The sequence below is a fragment of the Primulina tabacum genome, chromosome 16 (assembly GCF_025594145.1).
Source record: "Primulina tabacum isolate GXHZ01 chromosome 16, ASM2559414v2, whole genome shotgun sequence".
Classification (NCBI taxonomy): Eukaryota; Viridiplantae; Streptophyta; class Magnoliopsida; order Lamiales; family Gesneriaceae; genus Primulina; species Primulina tabacum.
In genome coordinates this window covers 31,368,441-31,391,940 of record NC_134565.1, presented here as the reverse complement: position 1 = coordinate 31,391,940, position 23,500 = coordinate 31,368,441, and the positions used below count along the sequence as shown (strand labels likewise).

Sequence of the window (23,500 nt, the reverse complement as noted above, 5' to 3'; positions counted from 1 at the left end):
TAATGAGTTTGAATGTTAAAAGAATGTGGTTAAAAGAGATATGTTGTTATAATGATTATGTGGCAGTGGACTCCATACTTTTTAATGAGTTAATAGTTGTTTAAACACCTACGAATGCGGATGCTGAGTATAACACCCAATGTGGGTGCTGTTATGATGCAACGTGGAATTCTGTACTAAGTATAAAAATAGCTCAATTATTTTCCCATCCTTTTCTCTTTTGTTTGTCTTTTTCTTCTGTATAAAAGAAAAGAAGTGCTCAGCACTGAGAACCCACTCAACTACTCAGGTCAAATTCAGAAGAAGGAAGGAGAAACGAAAGATGTCTGCTTCATCTTCGAACTCTCGAGAAGTTCCTCTCCCGGAGTCCGTGGAGACGATCCTACGCGATATTTGCCAGCTTCAGTCCCAACCGCCGATCAAGAACTATGCCCGACAGTTGCTCGCCGAGATTGGCGAGCAAGCTTCCATGGAGATCCTCGCCATGATCTCATCTCAACGTATTTATACTTCTTTCAGTGGTTACATTGCTACTCTCGTCAAGAAGTACTACCCTGCTCAGGCCTCTCTTGTGCTCTCCGGTTCTCAGTCTTCCCCCACCAGTTTCGGCAGTGTGTGGTCACCTTCCTGTACTTCTCCTTTCAGTTCTCCACAGAATCGGAGTATGGAAATTCTCGGTCTTTTTCGTTTCTTTTTCTGATTTTGGGGACGATCAATGGCCTTCTGTTTCCAGCTTTGAGGAGTTTGAGATGGAACTTTTTTTAGAAACTGGAATGAGACGCTGGTTTGTTTTATTATTACATTTTTTTGTGTATTTTGGGCGGAAATTATGCAAAATTTGCCAACTTTTTGACTTAAAGTTGGAAAAGATATAAACTTTATCTTTGGTTGATTATTTATAAATGTTCAAACCCGTGTTATAGTATTAATTCGGTGCACAAACTTGTGAAGCATTCTTAATTGCTCGCTACAAGCGACTTCCGATGTTTCATTGCCTACTTCGATGTTTTTTTATTCGGATGCTCCATGTGATTTTCATGTCCAATGTGTTACAGTCTCGACTCTTGATTCATCCTAGGCCTGTATTGGGCATACAATGGCTTTATTTATTTAATGGTGCAATTTCATATCTGCCTCTTGAGTGAGTTACTTTTTGTATATGATTCATAGGTGAAAGCAGAAAGAGGAATTTGATTTCTTATGGAAATGCAATTTAGTCGACGATAAATACATATTTATCCTAAAAAAATTACATCTTTAGCGCAAAATATTTAATTCCATTTTGGCTAGTTATAGATATTGTTGTTGAGAATTGATGTAAATGCTCCTAAATTAGTAACATGAACAGTTCTCAATGTTGATCACAAGAATGTCTATCTTAATGATGGCTTTATATGCTAAATTAGGCAGGAAATTGCATTTTATTTTTCACCTCCTGTTTCTCTTCGACAAATATCTTTTGTTGCATGGTTTATATGGATGTTTCCTTTGTGGTTAGATGCTGGAAGCCAGTCCCCAGAGTCAAATTTTGTCCAGAACTGTACCACATCAAATTTGCAAAACCCAGGGCAACAAAAAATCCAGGTGTCATTGGGAGATGAAACTCAAGAAAGGGGAAGCCCCAGTATTAGACCACTGTCCCCATTTACCCCTGATGTCAATAATTGTCAACTTAATGGGGCAATGAAACCCACCACAGTTAGTCAGCAGTTGTTGATCCTGAGTAGACTCGAATTCAGGAAATTATTTTTGGTTTTGAGCTACATTGGGAGGTTTGTATTGCTTGTCTCTCTATTAGTACAATGTTTGGGATATTTGTCAGGATCCTCTCTACAAAATTAAGGTGATTTGCTGTGTAGGAAAAATTTGGAAGATGTAATCTCCTTGGATGATACCATGGATATTTATAGTAAGAAAGATCTACCGATGGCAAGTTTTGAAAGTGAAATCTGGTCTTCCTATGGAAAGAACTGTTGTCATGAATCAGATCGCTGTGAGGTTAGTTATATATCCTAAAATTAGGTTGTTTTATTGAAGTGTGTTCTGATAACACACCTTGTTGAGCCCCTCAATGGTTGAATTTTCCCATCTTATCCTGGTTTTAAGGTTTTAGCATGTATCAAGAGATAACTGTTTCTGCACTTTTACTTTCTGTGCTCTGAAACTTGAGCATCAATTTTGGATATAAGATGAATATTTCAGAAAAAAGAGCAATGACAACATCCGGATATGGACAAAAGTTCTTATATATGTCTGAAAGAACCCATTTTCTTTCCCAAATGGAAATAAATAAATATTTAATTTTTATTATGTCCATTTTTTGGGGGTTACAGTTAATTCATCTTGTGGCACCAGGTTTGCATAAGAACTCCTACATGAACTTTTTTCATATTTTTTCATGCAGTATTTTGATTGGGATTCTGGGAAAGCCCATATTTATTTTTGTCATATTCACCAAGATGGAAGTTATCATTTCAAGGTCAGTCTCTGCCTACTTGTACTATCATGTGATTGTTTGCATGTTCACATATCAATTTTGGTTTGAGGATGTTGTTCACATGTGTCTAATTGCTGTATATATTTTGTTTATTACAGGGTCCATATTTAAATAGTACGAGAACTCACTTACAAAGGTGTTTGGGAGATGATAGCATATTGACAGTCAAGTTCTTAAGGGATGGCATGAGTGACCTTGGCAATATCTCTGAAGGGATTCTTGTCGGTCTAAGGCGCTATCGATTTTTTGGTGATAACTCTGATTGCTTTAGTTATTTGAAGTGCAATTGATTTTTTAGTGATCATTATGTTTGCTTTAGTTAGCTGAAATGATATTTATTTTTTGGTTGTTGGTGGTTCATTGTATTTGCTGGTATGTCTGGCTAGGAATGAACAAGAGAATTTTCGAAGATATAGCGGAATTGGGTGTAATGTGTTGAGAAAAGATCAAGTTGTGAGTTTCTTTGTGGATTAGGAATTATAAAGAGTTTGATATGTTATCGATATAGACTTAGTCAAAGATTGGACATTAATATATTGTTGATATTTCTCGAGTTTTAGGGGCTCGGTGTGCGGATATCTTATCCACTTTTTGTAATCATTACATGTTTTTATATGTATATATAATATGATCTCGTTTCTTGTAAAAAAAAAAATCTATTTTAGTCATTCTGATTCTGTAGTTAGCTGAAATATTTTATTTGCTATCCCTTTTTTTCCTTGGAGCGAATCAATGTGATTGCTTTCATTCTCTGAAAATTTCTTTGCTCGGAGGTGTAATTTTCCTTTTTGTCTTTGGGTGATTATTTCAATTGTTATTGTTTAACTTTGAACACACATTCTGTTCGTCAATAAATTATAATTAACAATTAAATTAGTTTAGACCATATTTGATCAACTTTTCTAGCTCAAATTTCTTTTGCATCTTACCATCTCACCGTTGGTCACACTGTCTAGCGGAAATCTCTTTTTTAGTTTGTATGATTGATTAATAACACTTCTCTCTGGTTTTTGGGGGCAGTGTGTTGTGCACGACTGCCTTGTTACTATCTTTGAGTCTAAGAACGTTTGATGTTTTATCCATTCGGTTGTTAACAACTATTTACAGTTGCGTGATAGCTTGTCTGTTTGAATTTTTTTTTGTTAGGAATGTGAATGAATATAATCTCGATAACTACATTGTACAGTTTTCAAAGATGAACGAAAACGACAAAAAAAGGTCCGAACAGAAGAGCAGAACACATATAGTTCTGTGAAGTGCTATTTTGTTCATATTGGCTCTGTTGACCCTTGTAGTGAAGACAACAATTATATTTTGTATGGAAAAAGTGTCACTGAAGCAAGGGGCCTCTTTATGCACATACACATGGTCTCGAGCATTGAGAAGTACATGGCAAGGTTGATTTTAGCATGTCTCCTCTCTCAAGTTATTTCTCCTCCAAGATGCATTTGTGAAAATCAGTGTTTCTTCCCATGTTTCTGCCCGTTAGGTTTTCCCTTATCCTTTCTAAGACGATAAAGCTTCATGTTGATTTTCATGCTGTTAATGTTGAAGAAATTGAAGATATATCTTTCAAGGTTAGTATTTTACTTATTCTCTCAATTCTTTTAGTTTTGTACTTCTTATCATCTCAGTTTTGAGGATTGAGGATATTAATTCGATCTCCATGTGCCTTCATTCTAGGATGAGAATGGCAATATTATCTATGATGAAGATGGGAAGCCTATGTTTCATACTGATGGAACAGGATTTATTTCAGAAGATTTAGCAATGAAGTGTTCTAAAGATTTTTCTGCGGCGATGTACATCAAAGACAGTAGTTTTGAGGTAAGAAATTTTATGTTCTTTGAGTATGAATGTGTAGTATACCCGCTCTGACAATTTATTGAATTTTCAGCATGAATATAACTTGTTAAAAAAGAATACGTGGATGTGAAGTGGTAACTATTGGTAGTGGCTCACCCAAATTAAACCCACTCAATGTAAATTAATAAAAATGTTGTAGCGTGAGTGAGGATAATTCCCATGAAAAGGTTTGAATATTTTATGCTAAAAATTATATGAAAAACATAAAAAAGTGTCAATGTGTAGTATACCTGCTTTGACAAAATTTATTGGATTTTTAGAATGAATAAAACTTTATTAGGCAAGAATACATGGATGTGAAGGTTGTTGCAGAATAATTTTTATGAAATGCAGGTTCATGGTTAAAGAAAACTTCAACTTTTAAAAGCTAACAATCAAGAAGAAGACGACGTGCACTGCAGAAGATAATTTTTATTCAATGCTTAAAAGATCTCAACACGTTACAATCTGATATATATAAGGTTTCTACGTCTAAAAGATAAGATAACAACATAATCTTTATTTTTAATATCCTAGAAGGATAAACTAAGAATTAACAATATTTATCATAACGGACTTATCAATAACTTTCAATTGTAGGCTGCTTTTCGGCAAGTGATAATGTAGGAGGCTTTTTAAAATTGTCAATTTTTCAATTGGCATACATTATAAATGGAATCATGCCAATAATCAGTAGAAATATCCAACATATCTGAACACAAGTTTCTAGTACTTTGGCGTTAAGAGATCAAGAGGTGATTCTCGTGTTGTTAAGAGCCTTTCCCAAGACCATTCAAAGCAGCATCAATACGTCTCTGCAGCAGCACTGGGCTAGCAAACTTTTTGGATTCAATTTGCAGATTGAATAATGCATGGGATGAGCAAATACGGTGGCCGATGCTCTTTCACGTAGGGACGAGGAATCAGGGTCCTTGGAATCTATCGCCATGCCACAACCACACTCTTTACAGCTGTAAGGGAAGAATTAGAAAATTCTGATGAAATTCAGTACTTGATTAAGCGGGTTCAGGAAGGAGCATAGTCGTAAAAGGCGTCAGGCGCCTTCAAGCGACCCTGCTGCGCCTGGGTAGGCACCCAAGCGCAGCGGGATACTGAGGCGAGCCCAGGAAAGCACCTACAATTGCCTGGGAAGCTTTCTTAAGCGTGCTTTAGGAAAACCATTTGTTTTTATCTTTTTTTTTTAAATGTCATTGAGGCCTTATTTCTTAAAATATTCGAAAAATACATATATAGAGAAATAGGTTGTCTTGCAAGCCATAAACTAGGATCTAAATTGATCGACAAGACAAATTAATGGAGATAATTCCTACACTGACTATGGTAAGAAAGAAAAATAAAAGTAAATAAGAAATCTACTAGTAATGGAAGATATCCTTGCTTTCAGCATACTCAATATAAAATCTGGATAATCTAAAAAAAGAAGTAAAGTGATCTGCCAATAATAGCAGATTGCCTCAATTAGATGTACCTCAGATTTTTAACAAATGATTTTCCAAAGAAGTGGGGCAACTAGTTAGCATGGGTCAAATATTGTAATACGAGTTTTCATTCCTCCCTACGTGCTACCTTTGTTGAGTTGGTGCTACCTTTGTTGAGGTGGTTTATAGGTGTGCTCCTCCACGACTTCTCTCATATTGCCCTGGGTAGTGTTCTAAAATTCGGTCCAGGCGGCTTTTAGTTTTTTTTTTTTTGAAAAGTTGTTGGGATTTTAATTTAAATTTAAAAAATGAATGTATTTTTTTATAGGTCCATGAGGGCTCGTGCTCTTGATTAAAATTTAATTACCAAAAAACCAGGATTTATTAATGTAAACATCGAAAACGAGTAAAATTTTTCCATTTGGCCTACAGAAATTTCGGCATGACCTCTCCGTAAGTAGGACATCTCAAAAAATTCAACAACATTTATATACTCGAAAATATAGTCCAACATATCAAACCAAACATCAATCACATGCAGAGCCAGACATGCTCGATCACACCAAATAAAATCCAACTCTAAATTATATCAACATACAAATACACAAGGTATCTCCTCGATAAATGACTCAAAATATAGTATAAATATCTGGGGACTCCAAACTCAACACGACTCAATTCACTGTGTTTCATTGGCAGACGCTCTACCGGCTGCATCAGAACTACCTGTAAAACCGGCTGTCGAATCACAGAGCAAACCACAATAGCCCCAAGGGACAGAGGTCAAACCCCAGTACGAAGATCGAATAAATTACAACATGTATAAATGACATGTAATATAATCAATGCAATGCACGTAGGGTACCAAATAATCTCGGGTTAGGATCCAACGAATCGATAACAACAACTGTGGCCGCATGTGCCAGGAGTGTGACGTGTCCAATACGCCCTCGGCCCTGCACATCTGCGTCAAGGGTGACAGTCTGCAGAACTGCTCTGCCCTTCCGCTAGTCATCAGAGGTGTGGCGCTAACACGCCCTCGGCTATGATGTCTAAATAACTCATCTAAGGGTGAACAAAATTCTTGGAAACAACGAAATCATAACTCAATATGAATGCGTGATCAACCATGGATATAATCCACATATTATTCCAATATAGTTAAAAAACATGTTTTATTTTATGAAATGAGGAATAAACCTAAAATGCATTTCAATAACACAAGGAACACATAATCACAAAATTCACATAAAATCAGTCAATTCACATCAATTAAATTACCCGTCACTATAGACATCGTAAGAAAACGATCAATTCGTAGTTTAACCTTGAATTTTAATTACCACAATAATTTATGAAGTTTCAGATGCTTCCTGGTTATCCAATCTGTGGCAATAGCTCAATTGGTACCGAGTCTCTTTAATCCAAGTACTTAGCCTGGAGGTCTTGAGTTCGAGATTTGGGGAGGCACGAACTCCACTGCCAAGGGTGGAGTGTTCTGTGAGTAAGTGATCATATTGTAGTATAAGAGATGTGATTGCAAGCTCAAAAAAGGTAGTGACCATGGTCCTTATAGACCCTAAACTAAAGTCCATCAAGAAATGCGAGTTGTTGGTTTGCCCTGACACACGAGACTTCGTTTTCGTCTGCGATATAAAGTTAGAGAATTTCACGAGGATGATTTTGCATCCGAAGAAGAAGAGGAAGATCACAATGATGATATTGAGTTTGTGTGCGATGACTAACATGTTGAAAATTTTGAGTAAATTTTTGATTTTCTATTAAATGTGTAATTTCGATGACATTTTAAATTTGATGCTATTGTGTTGGAGTTATAATATGGGATTTATTGTGTTGATACAGTATGATCCTAAGCCCCGCCTAGGCAGCCTAGGAACTAGGTGCTGGTCAGACACCTGACTAGAGCCTAGTGAATTTTAGAACCTTGGCCCTAGGCTTTCTCGCATTGATTATATCAACAAAGAGCTCTTCAAAAGAGATCGGGTTCTTAAGACGCTTGTGGAACATTTACTTGAGGCACACATTCGCATGAAAACAAGCTACGACAATATGCATCGAGAAGTTCAATTTACTGTTGGGGATTGGGTGCTTGTGAAACTCCAAACGTTTTGCCAAAAGGACATCGCATCTGGAAGTAATCACACGCTTTCTCCTTGATTTTCTGGACCTTTCCAAATTACAGAGCATATTTGGATGGCTGCCATTGTTCCATGTCTTTTCCGTGAAACGATACGATGGTGATGTGGATGTTAATTATAATGTATAAGCTACCAATGATAATTACAAAGTATAAAGCTAAGAGTCATTAGAATATACTAGAATTTCGTACTCGGGGTGCATATGAGCTTGTTTTGCTCGCTCGAGTAATATTTTGAAAAGCGGATGCTTTATATGTGCTCGGGTATTGTTCTTATGATTATAATCCAGCATAATGTTTAGGGTGGGTTGTGAATGTATGCACATAACCGGTTTCCTTTTTTAAAACTTTATTGTAAAGTTTCAGTTATATTATTATGTGGCATATTTTCACAACTCATTAATTTTCTATGTGCAGACACATCTTGTAGATACAAGGAGTAATGATCCGGTAAGTGTATGAGTTCATGCAACTAAATATTGTACCATGCTTTAGCAATGGCGACAAACTTGAAACTCGTAAGCCATTGGCCACTGTGCTTAATTTTTTATTGTGATATATTTTCTTTGTTCAACTTATTTCAGCCTTTGCTGATGCAATGTCGATTATTCTACAATGGTTGTGCTGTTAAAGGGACACTTCTTGTTAACAAAAAGGTACATTAATATTGTTGGCGTGCATGCATATCCTTATGTGCAGTCAAATTTTTGATGACAATATTCAAATAAAAATATCAGTTACTTGGCGAAAGCTGGTCTCCAATCAAATCATTTTACTGAATTTTGTAGTTGTATAAACATTGTGAAGACATGTTCGGTCATTAATTTTGAGATACATATGGTAGGAAATCAGTCCCAACTAATTACAACCGCATCAAAGATATATTGTATGATATCAGTAGTATTAAATCTGATCATAGAATGTCACTTTGATTTTCTAATGTCCCCTTCAGGTTGAACGTCGAGATATGAATTGAAGTGTTCAACTTGAAACATGAAAATATCTTCACGAAAATTGTTCATGGTTTCACCATTATGTTTAGATACCATTATGTATCTAAACTAACTGAGACATGGAGTAGTTAGTTGGAGTTCACATGTTTTATCTTCTATTGAGCATCAACTGATAGTTTTTCATGATTGTGCTCAAGGAAATGGGTAAACACTAGTCAATCAAGTTGTAGATGGCAGAACTTTGCCGTATTATCATGAGAGATAGGCATGCAGGCAGCACACATTTTCCATTCTTTTGGGTGATAGAAAGGATAGAAAAACCCAGACTGGGATTTCCTGCTCTGATATCTTAGATATTACATTAGTTGAAATATATTGAAGAGTTCATACATCACAACGTAGGAGTTACATTGTTTGGTTTTATAAATATAATATAGGTAGTAATAGTTTGGGAATAAGCATGGTATGAGATCAATCCTTACTAATGAATCATGTAAAAAATTTATCACGATTGCGATAATATCAAATTTAATCACATAATATTTATTTGATTATTTAACACGATTTTTAAGAGAGCAGAAGGAGAATATGTTGCAACCAGAATCAAGTCACACAAAGATTTAACAAAGAAATAAATCAACACAGTAAATATTATGTAATGTTAAGATAATTTTATTGATATATGCTGAGATATAAAGGAAATACAAAGAAAACTCACTCTTGAAGGGAGATCCTTCTTGCCGTAGCAAAACTCTCGTAAAATTCTCGTATGTTCTACCTGCACTTTCACCCCTCTTTTATTCCCCCATAACCATGCATATCTGTCTCCACTCTCTATCCCCCATGTGCACTCTGGGCCTACTTTGATACACTCTAAATTCTGGGACTTCTCTCTTGGGCTTCTGATTCCGGCTCCTTGTTTGGGCTTGAGACTAATTGCATTTTCTGAGTCCTTAACATAGGTCAGTAGTTGGTGTATGAATGAAATTCATTTGATTCAATTTTACTATCCTGTGAAATTCATGACTTAATTTTTTCTGCTAATTCATACCATTTTGTTTTTGGTGGCCAGAGCTTTTCATTTTTTATTTTTGTTTACCATGGTGATTCATTGGTTTCTACTGGCATCTATAGCTTGAACGTGGAACAATTCATATTAGGCCTTCGATGATTAAGGTTGAGAGAGATTGCACATTTACAAAGGAAGAAACTTTCAACTCATTGGAGATTGTCGATTTTAGGTATCTATAGCTTGAATAATAAATTTTTCTCTTTCAGTTTAGCTTTAATTCTTCTTGTTAAGTATTAATACTACATTAGAATGACCGGTTCCGGTATAATTATAAGTTTTGAGCACTACTACAGTTTATTGTTTTATCAACTTCTAGGTGCATGAATTTATATGTGCTTTTCCTTTTTCCAACAATCCGGTTGTCTTGTATCGGTCAGATTCATATCAACAAAGTGCCTAAGTAATTGTGTGCTACCTCAGTTACCACATCTGATCATCATCATCACATAACACAACTATCTTCACATTTGAATTGCTGTTACACTTCTTTCTGATACTGTATTTTCCACGAGCTAGACACAATTTTAGCTAGGAGAAGGATGTGTAACTATCAGACAACGATTCTAGATTAGTAAGAATTTAAGTGCTGTAAATGATTCATTTTGTATTTTCCTTTGACTTATATTTACTGATACTTGATGTCATAATTTTCAGTCGTAAGCCTGGCAGAACCACTCTATCAAAAAATTTGATTGCTCTGTTAAGCTGTGGGAATGTTCCACCAGAATTCTTTCTAAGTTTGCTTATTAATGCACTGGAAGACTCTCGAAATGTGTACACAAATAGGAGTTCAGCTCTGAGAGGTATATTTCAGCTGCTATATTACCGAGTTTGTCCTATTTGTTAATGTTCTATCATATCCCTTGACTTACTCACTAAATTGTATAATTGAGTTACTGTAATTTCTTCGGCAACTATTTTGAGCCCATTTCATTTTTTAGCTGATCATAATTTTTCATATTGCAATAAACTGCTGCTTATCTTCAATCATGATTGTAACTGTATTTACTGTTACAAGTTTGTTCGTTCTTGCAGTTGCTTCTAATAATGATGGTCTACAGTACGGTTTTCTGGCACAGAGAATGATTTCATCTGGGATACCCCTTAATGAGCCGTATCTCCAACACTGTTTATGGAATCTAGAGAAGAATGAGAAGTCTAATTTAAAAGCTGGAAAGTTACCAATCAGCGAAACCCTTTACCTAATGGGAACAGCTGATCCAACTGGAATATTAAACTATGATGAAGTTTGTGTTATCCTGTGCGTGTATACAGAATTTCTGTTATCAAACTTGCTTGTCAAAATTTGTTCCATGGATGCCACAGTTACTGTAGTGTTTACTAATATATTAATGCATTTCCATCAAAGTTCTATGGCTATGTTTTACTCATGCTGTGATACATCTTTTCTTTCTTGTTTTGTAACAGATAGCTGTGCCTTGGCAAAAACTATCTTGTACCTTTTTGTGACCTTGTTGTTTGCACTTTTGCAAAGTAGAAGTACTTTATTTCCTTAACCTGTTACCCAGTCAATCAGATGTCCCACCTGTCACTGCAAGAGTCCTGCATGATGAACAGAACCCCCTTTGCCCCCTGCATATATTTATGTACCAAAACATAATAAAACTTTAGAAGTATAGATGTGGCATATTGTGTCGCGCTGATAAGTTATAGTTCAACATGCAGCCACCATGGTCAAGTTTCGGGGAAGGTATTAGTTTATCGGAATCCTGGATTGCATTTTGGAGATATTCATGTTATGAAGGCCATATATTTGAGGGAATTGGAAGAGGTTGTTGGTAACGCCAAGTATGGTATATTCTTTTCGACTAAAGGCTGGAGGTCAGCTCCTTATGAAATGGCAACTGGTGATTTCGACGGAGACATGTATTGGGTTTCAAGAAATCCTGAGGTTAGTATCTTTACCATTGATATCATGCAACTGTTGAAGTTTCCCTAATGGTTCTTCTGGAAACCAATCCCACATTGATCAGTAGGCATTACAATAAATTTCAAGCTAAATGTTAACTAATTTGTAGAAAAATGTTGATAGGCATTGCCTATGGTTCTGTTATAATCTGGTAACTTCATCCAAAGTTAAAAATCAGACACGAAATGGGGTTATTTCCTATCTTGCCTTGATGGGATATCTTGGGAATTCAAATGAAAAGACAAAGTAAATGGATAATTTTATGTTGTTGAAAAGAGATTGATATGAAGTGGAATTCCTATAATGTTGTGTTTGTTTGGTAAAACATTATATTACACTTTGCCCTTGTCATTTTACTATAAGATAGATATGCAACTCTCTGCCACATCAGCGTGATCTCATAGCCAGGGATGGGTTTGTTTATTACACTGTTCTAAAAAGCGGTAGGCGGTAGGCGGGCGGTTACCTACCGCCTAGCGCCTAGGCAACTAGGCGGGGCCTAGGCGGTTTTTTTTAAAGCTTAAATTCATTAAGTGGTTCATGAGTATTATGTTTGTATATGAAATATATATTATTATAAAATTTAAAATTGTAATAATAAATATATATTAATAAATTTTTATATATGAATCATCCACATCAGTTTACTACTTTACTACAACCGTTGTACAATGAAAATTAAATTTGTTCAACATTTTTTCCAACATAATATATTGATATTAAACCTAAACATCTAACTCTTCTAGTTCATCTCTATATTTTTCCAATACTTCTTCTGTATCGGATTCAAACTCAAAATCCATGGCTTCTTCCTCCTCTTCATCCGATACAAATTTTTCTTCGTGAAGTTCCCTTACATCTTCAACATTTGTTTCAACATCTTCATCTCCACCATCAACCATCCATCCTTGTGCCATAGTTGCTTCACTAGGAAGTAGAAAATCCACTCATTTTTCTTCTTGCCTTCTCTTCTTGTTGATGATCTTGGCATTGAATTGAACATAAACTAAATTGTTCAACCTTCCGGTATCAAGAGGTAGGCGGCCAAATGTAGTGGACTATCAAGCCGATTACGACTTTTCTCATCAATAATATCAATAATTGGACGATAATGAAGCTCTTAATTTTTAAATACCGCTTTAATCTCATCTCTTGCTCTAACTAATTCACCATACAAAAAACCCATAGATGGTTTTTTGTCCCCATCAACAAGACGAAGTACCTTAACTAAAGGAGCAAAAACCTTCAAACAAAAGCTTACCCCATTCCAAAAAGAGACACTCAAAGCGGTATTATATGTCACCTTCCCCTTTACACTCTTTGAATGTTTGCATGCATTCCATTCTTCACTAGTAACCATAGCTTTCAATTCATTTTTCTTTTCCATCAAACTTTGCAAAGTTAGAAAAGCGGTTGCAAATCTTGTTATTCCCGGCCTCACAATGTCTCTTTTTTTGGTGAACTTCCTCATCATTGACAATGTCTTGTGATGTGCATAAATAAATATGGTGAAGCATTTCGCCTTCTCAATCACCCCTTTAAACTTAGGTTGGTTCCCAATGCCTTGAAGCATAAGATTAACTGTGTGAGTTGCACATGAAATCCAAAATATATGTGGCCTCTTCTCCTTCAACAAATCTTTCGCCGCCATATTATTTGAAGCATTGTCCGTTACAACTTGAACTACATTTTGTGGCCCAACTTCTTCAATGCACTTGTCCACATATTCAAATATATAATTCCCGGTGTGTGCTTCATCTGATGCCACCCTAGAAGAAAGAAAAGTTGTGCCTTCCCTACAATTGACACACAAATTCATAATACTTCTTCTTTTCCGGTCGGTCCAAGCATCGGTCAAGATTGAGCAACCATTCAAAGCCCATTCTTCTTCTTGTTTTTTTAATAGACCTTTAGTTCTTTCTACCTCTTTTTTCGATAAAGGCTCCCTTAATAGGTATTGAGTTGGAGGATGATAACCTGGTCCAAATTGACCAACCGCTTCCACAAACCTCTTGAAGCTATCATTGTCAATGGCATGAAAAGGAATACCGGACTCATACACCCATCGAGCTACATATTGATGCATGCTATGTGTCCTTTGCTTCCAAAGTCCATCAAGAATATTTTGTTGTTGTTTCGTCTTCTTACTTCCACTCAAACCGGAATCAGGGTCAATGGCAGATGCAAATCGGTCCATAGGACCAAGAGTAAGTGGATTCCTTCTTTTTTCTAGACTCTCTCCATCTTCCTCATATTCATCAAGAACAACTTCTTCTCTCACCGCCACTTCATTTGTATTCTTTTGTTTCTTTTTTGTTCTTGCGTCTTCAATGGCATTCTTACACTTCTCTTTATCCTCGTTCGAAGAATTCTTACACGGGGCAACATTTCCTTTGATATGGGCAATATGTTGTTTCATCCGATAAATTCCACCACTAGTAATTTTTCCACATAACTTACATTTCAACTTATCCAAATTTTTAGGATCCACCAAGTCCGCAAATTCCCATCCAACATCTTTCAAATTACGCTTCAAAGGGTTATCACCCTCCGTCTCTGGCATTGAATTAGATGCTTCAAAAGACATATTACCAGCCATTTTTTGTTAGATTACAAACATTTCTTATAGAGTCATTTTATCAAACACCATCAAGACAGAAAATCGCAGGCACAAAATCGAAAATCCCAGGAAGAAAACACTCGAACACATTAGTTAAAACTTAAAAAGGATTCAAAAACTGACCTGAAAATGTTGGGAAATCAATGTAAGGATTCGATCGAACCATCGTCCTGCTTCTGGCGTTTGCTTGAGAAATAAGAACAAGGGTTTTTTTGAAAGCTCAAGGAACGGGCTGGGCTGCAGACAAATCACAAATGTCAAATATGTTTCCAACATTATTCTTTAAAGTATAATTATTATTTATTAATGTTATTATTTTGGTTTTTTTTAAAAGTAGAAATCCGGCTAGGCGGTGATATGCATATATACTATAATTAGGAATATCATAATTTTTTTTTTTTGAAGTGTAAACCGCCTAGGCGGATTTTTAATTGTAAAATCGACCGCCTAGGCGGCCGATTAATATGGTGGCGCTTAGAAGTTTCGACTAGCCTAAAATCGGGGCGGTTTTGGACCGCCCAGCGCCTAAGCGGTCCTAGGCGGGGATTTTTAGAACACTGGTTTATTACCATTTATCTGACCTGGAGCTTGCATCTGAATATTTTGGATAAATGTTCGAGACACATTAAAATATCATTGGCTTGTCAGCAAACTATATATCTGACTCTTGCTAGATCGGATCATGGGAGTTGTAAGTCAGTTTATGGAGACACTTAAGATTGGACATTGTAGTGGTGCCTTTAGGATGCTTATTTTAAAAATCTCCTAGAAATGGCAAATTGTACAGAAATAATGGACATTTGAATGTTGAAGTGTGATACCCCTTGTTTCCCGTCTGAAAAATTAAAGATTTAAAATGAGTTTGTAATGGGCTTACAATAGACTTCTATAACAACTTGAGTTAATCATTTTCGTAAAAACGAGGACGAATACGAAGTAGTTGCTATAGAGGCTCATTGTGCAGTCACGCAGGTGCGGGCCCGACCTCGGGGCGTGACAGAATGGTATCAGAGCCGGTCACTAGCAAGGAACACCGGGAAATAAGTGTTATGCAGGGCAAAGTGCTATGTGCATGGAAGCCACTTCTTGAACCTGCGAGGCAAAGTGCTACATGACGGGAGCCACCTCTTGAACTTGTAGGAGCTACCTCTAGATTCTCGGCCCTGGTCGATCTAGGGTCAGGCCGTCCTCGTCGCGTTCTGAAGGAGGGGTGATTGTGATACCCTTTGTCCCACATCTTAAAAATTAAAGATTTAAAATGAGTTTATAATGAGCTTACAATAGACTTCTATAGCAACTTGGGGTAATCATTTTCGTAAAAGCGAGGACGAATACGAAGTAGTTGCTATAGGGGTTCGTTGTGCAGTCACGCAGGCGCGGGCCCGGACTCGGGGTGTAATAGATGATGACATGTTATGAGAATGATTTTATGCATGATGTGATATGTGGTTTTCGAAATTTATGTGTATTTGTTACATATGTGTCACGTCCCGAGACCAGGGTTAGTCGACACCGGCGTTATTCAACAATCACATAATTGTTAAACAACAAGTCTCGTAGTACAATCTAAACCAAAACCAGTTTATTTTATAAATATGGAATCGTCTTTACAATAGTAACTATGAAAACGATAAAAAAAACTGCGGAAGCGTTTATAACTTGAATTAAAAACTCACAAGAACATATTCTTAATTAAAATTCTTCATGCGTCCACTATCAGCCTCAAAATTGGTGTCTGTTTCTTCTTTCTCTATTTCTTCTTCTGATTTATCTGGGAGGATATAGTAAGGGGTGGGTGATATTATCGTCACTCAGCAAGTGGGGCCGTTCGATCACAACATAACAAAATACATAAAAATTCAAAACACATACCATGCATAACATGACTCATACCATATGCATACCATTGACCAAGCACTGAGATTTCTCTACTTTCTATGGTTTACTGATATCAGTCATTAATTTTTAATCCTCTTAGAGGGCGAGGCCATATAGCGGTTACATCCCATCGCGTAAGGGGTCATATCATGGTTGGGATTCCCACCCATATCAAGTTGAATCCTCACAGTGCTAACACATAATTCATGCGACAATCGTAACCAGAAGGGGGTAGAAGAAGAATTTGCACCCGACCGAATTTTCGAAAACGAAAATGCATATAATCGAAATTAAATCTTTAAAACAAGCTCACTTACGTTGGACCTGGAAGAAAACATGAAAAATTCGAAAACCATTGAAGAATCATGCAACTCACACTTCGAAAACCCAGCAGCACATCGCCGGAAAATCAGTCGTTTAGAAAATTTCATTGTGCCTTATTGAACCGTTGGAACAGGCTTAAAATTTCACAGTATGTTTAAAAGTACGTCAAATAAATTATGAACGGTGGAGATCGGGTTTGGAAATCGTTTTAACCTGTTTATGTACGACAAACCGTAGGTATGCTATTCCCGCGTAGAATATGAGCAGTTTTCTTGCGAAGGCTATAAACGAAAAACTAACCGTTGGATTAATGCTGAAATTTGGATATGTTATTCGAAACATATGGAAACATATTTTGAACGGTGGAGATCGGATTCTGACTACCCGAGCGAGAGAAAAGAATTTTGATGACTCAGGCAGAATTTTTGGAGAGGAATTTCGAAAATATGAGAGCAAAAACTCAAAAATTTGATGTGTAAATGAGGTTGTAAATTCTGAATGAGAGCTTCTTCTATTTATAGGGAGGTGACTGCTATCCTGATCGTTTATTATCCTCGCGTTTGAACTTTTGAATTAAACTTTAAATCTAGGATAATTATCATTCTTTTATCCGTGATCTTGGATAATATTTTGAAATCTAAATATCCATCCCTTGGATATTTCGAAATTTAGGGATCATAATCTTTATCCAGGTATCTCAATATAATCTCAAATTTTAGATTTTTATCTGGTAAAAATCTTTCCAACTTTGAATTTATATCTCAAACTTTAACTGCTCATATCCAAATTCCTTATTTGATTTCTTGGATTGTGATAGACTTATTTATTATTCCAAGTTCAAAATATATGCACAATATTATCTTAAATCTTGAGCTCCAAAAATATTGTACACGATATAATTATCCACCCAACTTTAGATAAATTTGCAAATCTTACATCTTAAATAATGAGATAGATACCCGAAGATTGCATAATCCTAGCACACTTAAATTACAAAAATATTATCACGATTACAAAATCTTGGGTTTTACAGTATGTGCTCGAACGGCCCCCACTTACTGAGTGACGATCATATCACTCACCCATTACTCTACTCTCCCCAGATAAGTCAGAAGAGGAAATCGAGGAAGATGAACAAGACCATTTTTGAGGCTGATATTAAGATGAATCAAGAAGTTTATTTTAGTTTTCGCTTAGTAAGTTGTAAACGCTTCCGCATTTTTTTTCGTTCTAAGAATTTACGTTGTAAAGACAATTTTATGATTGATTATGAGTAATAAACTGGTTTTGGTTTATAATGTACTACGAGGCTTGTTGTTATCAATTGTGTAGTTGTATAAGAATTTAATTTCGAATTATGATATTATTGTAAAAATAATAAATTCGAAAATATTAAATAATATATGATATTTGAAATTACAAGCCAATAAATACATGAAGTTCTAAATCCAGTGCAATATACACGGTAAATTAAAGCTGGATATCCACCTAATTGGAAGGAAATATTACATACAAGGTTGTTTTTCTCAACAAGGAAGCATCTCAATATTTATGGAAGGAGCATTTCGAAATTTATGGAAGGAGCATCTCCAAATTTATGGAATGAGCATCTCCAAATTATGGAATGATATTAATCGAATTATGGTAAGATTTTCGCCACCCCTCTACAAATAGGAGAAGCTTTCATTAAAATTTTTCACCTCAATTTTCGAGTTTTTGCTCCAAATTTTCGATATTCATCTCTAAAATTCTGCTGCAGTCATTAAAGTCTATCCAAGTTTAGAAAATTATTTCTCTCACTCGGGTGCTCAGAATCCGATCTCCACCGTTCCAAATATGCTTTCATATGTTTTGAATAACATATCCAGGCAAATCCAACGGTTAGTTTTTCGTTTACATCCTTCCAAAACAACTGCTCAGATTTTAGGCGAGAACAGCATACCTACGGTTTTTCGCCAATAAGCAGGTTAAAACGACTTCCAAACTCAGTCTCCACTGTTCATAATTTATTTGACGTACTCGTGAACGTACTGTAAAAGTTTCCCGATCCAACGGTTCAATAAGGCGGAAGAAGTTTTATAAGGCGGCTGATTTTTCGGTAGGTGTGCTGCTGCGTTTTCGAAGTGTCAATTGCATGCTTATTCTATGGTTTCCGAGTTCTTCACGTTTTCTTCTGGTTTAAGGTAAGTGGGCTTGTTTTAAAATATGTTGCGTATGAATTATTTCATTTTTGAAAATTTCGGTCGAGCACCGCTATTCTGTTTCTACCCCTTCTTGATATGATTATCGTATGTTTTGGCCACTGTGAGAATTCAACTGGATATGAATGGGAATCCTGATATGCATGATATGTTTATGGCCCTCACATGGTGAGATTGTAACCGTTATATGTTATCGCCCCCTTAGAGGAGTAAAAATTAGGGACTGATATCAGTAAACCATGGAAAGTAGATGAATCTTAGTGTCTTGGCCAAAATTATGTCTATGGTTATGATGATGACATGTTATGAGAATCATGTTATGCATGATATGATATGTGGTTTTCGAAATTCATGTGTATTTGTTTTGTATGTGCTCGAATGGCCCCCGCTTACTGAGTGACGATCATATCACTCACCCCTTACTCTACCCTCCCCAGATAAGTCAAAAGAGGAAATCGAGGAAGATGAACAAGACCAGTTTTGAGGCTGATATTAAGATGAATCAAGAAGTTTATTTTAGTTTTCGCTTAGTAAGTTAACGTTTCAGCATATTTTTATCGTTTTAAGAATCTACGTTGTAAAGACAATCTTATGATTGATTATCAATGATAAATTGGTTTTTTGTTTATACTGTACTACGAGGCTTCTTGTTTTTCAATTGTGTGGTTGTAAAAGAACGCCGATGTCGACTAACCCCGGTCTCGGGGCGTGACATTTAAGTGGTTTCAGAGCCGAACTCTCCTAGTACGGTGTGGTTCGGGGACTAACCAAGCGGAAGCTTGTGGGCAATGTGAGGCCCGAGGCCGAATAGGACGGGGGTGATCGCCTGTGCCATGAGGTTGCAGGGATAATGAGCGGCTCCTGGCAGGCTTCTAGGCGAAGAGAACATGAATAAACCCATGTCACACCGAAAGTAGAGGGATTCCAAAACTGTTCAGGTATGGGACTGTACAGTTGAGAAGTGCTTAAACGATTTGATAGGTACTACTCATATAAAAAGGTACATCTTTTTTCCGAAGCTCATCACATAAGAACTTTAATGTTAAGCGTGCTTGACTTGTGGTAATTCTGGGATGGGTAACCCCCTGAGAAGTTTCCTAGGGTGCGTGTGAGTGAGGACATAAGCACGCTGGAAAGACTCGTCTTGGTACAGTGGGGACAGTCGTCGAATCTGGTGCGTTACATGAAGCCTATTTGTGTTCTGATTATGTAGGTGGTACAATCGAGAGAATCTACTTATACTATGGTTCTTATGTCGATGGAAATGTTTGTTGTTTTAAGGTTCAGCTTAAGAGTAGAGTATGGTGTATGGTTCATGCAACTTGTGAATTGATATTTGATGTGGTTGAAGATTGTATCCAGTGAAATGAATCTAGAATGCTCAATTCTTGTACACATGCAATGTTGAGATCAAAAGATAGGTTTAGAGAGAGGTGAATAAACGATGTCAACAAAGTCCGGAAATAATTCGGTTGGGTAAGCAACACAGTATTGAAATTCTCTCAATAAGCCAACAGTGAAAATGTAAATGCACAAATATGTTTCTGGATATTCGGAGACTTGAATTACTCTTACGTCATCCCCCTCTTCATCTCAGAAAGGATTTTCACTAAAAGACTTTGATTATTACAATATTTTACAGCTACCCACTTCACTAAGACTTACCATTATCTAACTTAAACTCTTAGTATGCTCGCAACTTAATCAAATTGATGAGTTCGTAATGTCAGTTACATGAATCTTGCAATGAAAAACTCTAAGCACAGATGATCCTTAATGATGAAAATATGAAACTTCAGTGTGTGCTTGAATAATTGCTCGGTCAGTTTGGCTTTCAAAGACTTGATACTCAAAAATGCATTTGTTAAAGATTCGAAGATTAGAGGATTCGAGAGTCCACCCAATTGATCTATTAATAGGCTTCAATTGCAACGGTCGTCTTTTTTAATCTGATAGCCGTTTCCAAATACAGACGTCGTTGTTGCCATGTCATCGTTCTTTCTGACAAATCATACACTTTGGTTAGTGCACATGGAATTTGACATTCAAACGGAGTGATAAAGCGGTTGCTAAGATTTTATCTGATATCAGCTTGGCTATGCTCTTCCAAGAATGTTCTGGAAATCTTCAAAGGATGTCGTCGAACAATTTGACTGATTCAGTGATGCAAACTGGTCAATGATCTTCTATCAGTAGCTCTTTCTATCAGTTAGTTTCCATCAGTTATGCTTAGACACCGGCTGTGCTCTGAAAGATCATTTTTGCGTCGGGAAACCATTTACGCATAAATCATCAGTTTCCCTCATGTATTCAATTCGGCTAAGCTCTATAAATTTTCTTTAAATTAGTAGCATTGTTAATTCACAAAAACTTAATTGATCCAACATGCGCTATTACGATAATTGGCTATTTACATTGTTATTAATCCTCCTTTTTATCTCAGACATAGTGGGAGATTGGAAATTTCTATGCTATTGACGAAAGTGTAGTAGTTTTCTTTCCTTGAGGTTTGTTTGCGGATTTCTTATCCGCTTTTTTGTACATCGTTATCTTATTCTAATAAAATTTTCGTTTACAATTTAAAAAAAACATTGTTAGTAATCCGGTAATATGTGAGAGAATCATGCATACAGGGTGGAAGACCACTTTCTTTGTGATACTGTAATGGACAACATAATCACCAATTCTTTAGGAAAAATTGATAATATGGTCACAAATTACTTAGCAGAGGGCTTATTTTCATCTTTATATGCTCCAAGTTGAGGGGGAGTATTACGGAATATTTTGTTATTTATAAAATATATTTGTTTTGTTTATTAAGTTGTGGGTTTAAAATGTTTGTTAGATATTTGTAAGCTTATTAATTATTAATTTTTAAATTTGTATAACATATCTCTACCAGGGAGAGGTTGAATGATTTCGATTAACTCGATGATTCACTTTTCTAATCAGCAGTCCCAAAATTCAGGAAAGAATTCTGTTTGCCAATTAATTGTATCAGAGCTGTTTATTCTAATAATAATCTTATTATTAGTTTGTATTTGCACATGGGATCGTGGTTTTTATGGAAGGATATAAATTATTTTTAATTCACATGTAAGGTATTTTCATTTACCAAAATTATTGGGCATGATCATCATCATCATAGCACATTACGGCTATTTGCGGCGTAGGATACATGGTTATTAGTTCTTCAAACTAAGCGATTTTCCCACATGTCATCTCGTAAACCAAGATCTATGATTCCTCTTTAACCATCTTTATCCAAGTTTTCAACGGTCTACCCCTTATTCTATTTTTCCATTAACATGTCTATCTAAGATATGTCGGATTGAGGCTTTGTTTAGTCTCCTTTTCGCATGACTTTGTTCTCTATGGGGACTACATCTAAATAGCTCATAATCTTTTCATTCCTAATTATATCCTTGCGTGTTTTGTCACATATCCATCTTAACATACGCACTCAGATGCCGTGATCTTATGCACATCATATATAGTCCTGTGGTGGTCCAACACTCCGAGCCATAAAGCATAGCTAGTCGAAAAATAATCTTATAACATTTTCTGTAGATTACGTTAGAATAAATTGAGGAGAAGAAAGAAGATTGCTTCTTGTTCTTTCATCGATCAATGTCCTACCTTAAATACAAAATATAAATGAAAGGATAACACCCTAATCTAATTAAATCTAATCTAACCAATGTTTAAAATACTAAGAATAAGATGACATCTTACCTAAAAAGATAAGTCCTCTCCTAACAAAATTTCAGATATTCAACACTCCCCCTCAAGTTGGGTTGTATATGTTGATCATGCCCAACTTAGACACCAAGTCTTCAAACGTAGGGCGAGAGAGGGCCTTTGTTAAGATGTCTGCAATTTGTGAAAGGCTAGGAATGTAGCAAAGTTTCAAGTCCCCCTTCTCAATCTTTTCACTTATGAAATGGCGATTGACTTCAACATGTTTAGTACGATTGTGATGAACTTAGAATACTTATAGCAGCTTGATTGTCACATTTAGTTCCATTGTCTGATGGCCTTCTAATTTCAATTATGCCAACAAAATTTGAACAATTCCCTTAGTGGCCAGGTAATCTCCCAGGACAAAGTTGAAAGAAATTTTGTGCTCGATGAGCACATAAGATTTGGATATTGGTGGAGAATTGTGTTTGGACCATAACATGGAAGGTTTTAAAAATTGACGACGTCTCACTCTTGTCTTTCATGAGAAATACCCAAGAAAGACGAGTATGATCATCGACAAATAGTAAAAACCAACATTTACCTGACATGTTTTTTACACGTGACGAACCCCAAATATTGATGTAGATTAGTGCAAAAGGTTTTGATGGCGTATATGACTGTGGTTTGAAAGAGTTACGAGCATGTTTCGACAGTTAACAAACATCACAATGAGGAAAATGCAAACTTTTATTATGGGATAAAAATGGAAATAATTTTCGAATGTGCGAAAAATTCGGATGCCCTAGGTGATGTGCCATAACAAGATATCAATATCCTTATTCAATTGAAACACAGAAATAGGAGGACTGGAGTCATTTGAAAGTGGAGACTTTGAGAGG

General features: G+C 36.1%; 2 protein-coding genes across 2 annotated transcripts in view; one reads left to right on the top strand and one right to left on the bottom strand.

Moving 5' to 3' along the window:
- The first annotated feature begins 230 nt into the window (after positions 1-230).
- Positions 231-23,500, top strand: part of LOC142528591 (putative RNA-dependent RNA polymerase 5) — a 34,981-nt gene continuing 11,711 nt past the window's right edge. Inside the window, exons 1-14 of the mRNA XM_075633639.1 lie at positions 231-662; positions 1,499-1,772; positions 1,860-1,998; positions 2,405-2,479; positions 2,596-2,746; positions 3,684-3,894; positions 3,987-4,074; positions 4,181-4,324; positions 8,357-8,389; positions 8,524-8,595; positions 10,027-10,133; positions 10,619-10,767; positions 11,000-11,225; positions 11,651-11,876. Of these exons, the coding sequence (XP_075489754.1) occupies positions 323-662; positions 1,499-1,772; positions 1,860-1,998; positions 2,405-2,479; positions 2,596-2,746; positions 3,684-3,894; positions 3,987-4,074; positions 4,181-4,324; positions 8,357-8,389; positions 8,524-8,595; positions 10,027-10,133; positions 10,619-10,767; positions 11,000-11,225; positions 11,651-11,876 (2,235 nt within the window). The 5' untranslated portion in view covers positions 231-322. The remainder of the gene's footprint in view (positions 663-1,498; positions 1,773-1,859; positions 1,999-2,404; positions 2,480-2,595; positions 2,747-3,683; positions 3,895-3,986; positions 4,075-4,180; positions 4,325-8,356; positions 8,390-8,523; positions 8,596-10,026; positions 10,134-10,618; positions 10,768-10,999; positions 11,226-11,650; positions 11,877-23,500) is intronic.
- On the bottom strand, positions 12,925-14,508 carry LOC142529141 (uncharacterized). The gene has a single exon (XM_075634563.1). The coding sequence runs from the start codon at positions 14,491-14,493 to the stop codon at positions 13,015-13,017; it is 1,479 nt and encodes a 492-aa protein (XP_075490678.1). The 5' UTR covers positions 14,494-14,508; the 3' UTR covers positions 12,925-13,014.

Excerpts from the sequence above, each read along its gene's own strand:
- LOC142529141 (XM_075634563.1), bottom strand. The coding sequence starts at position 14,493 with ATGGCTGGTAATATGTCTTTTGAAGCATCTAATTCAATGCCAGAGACG.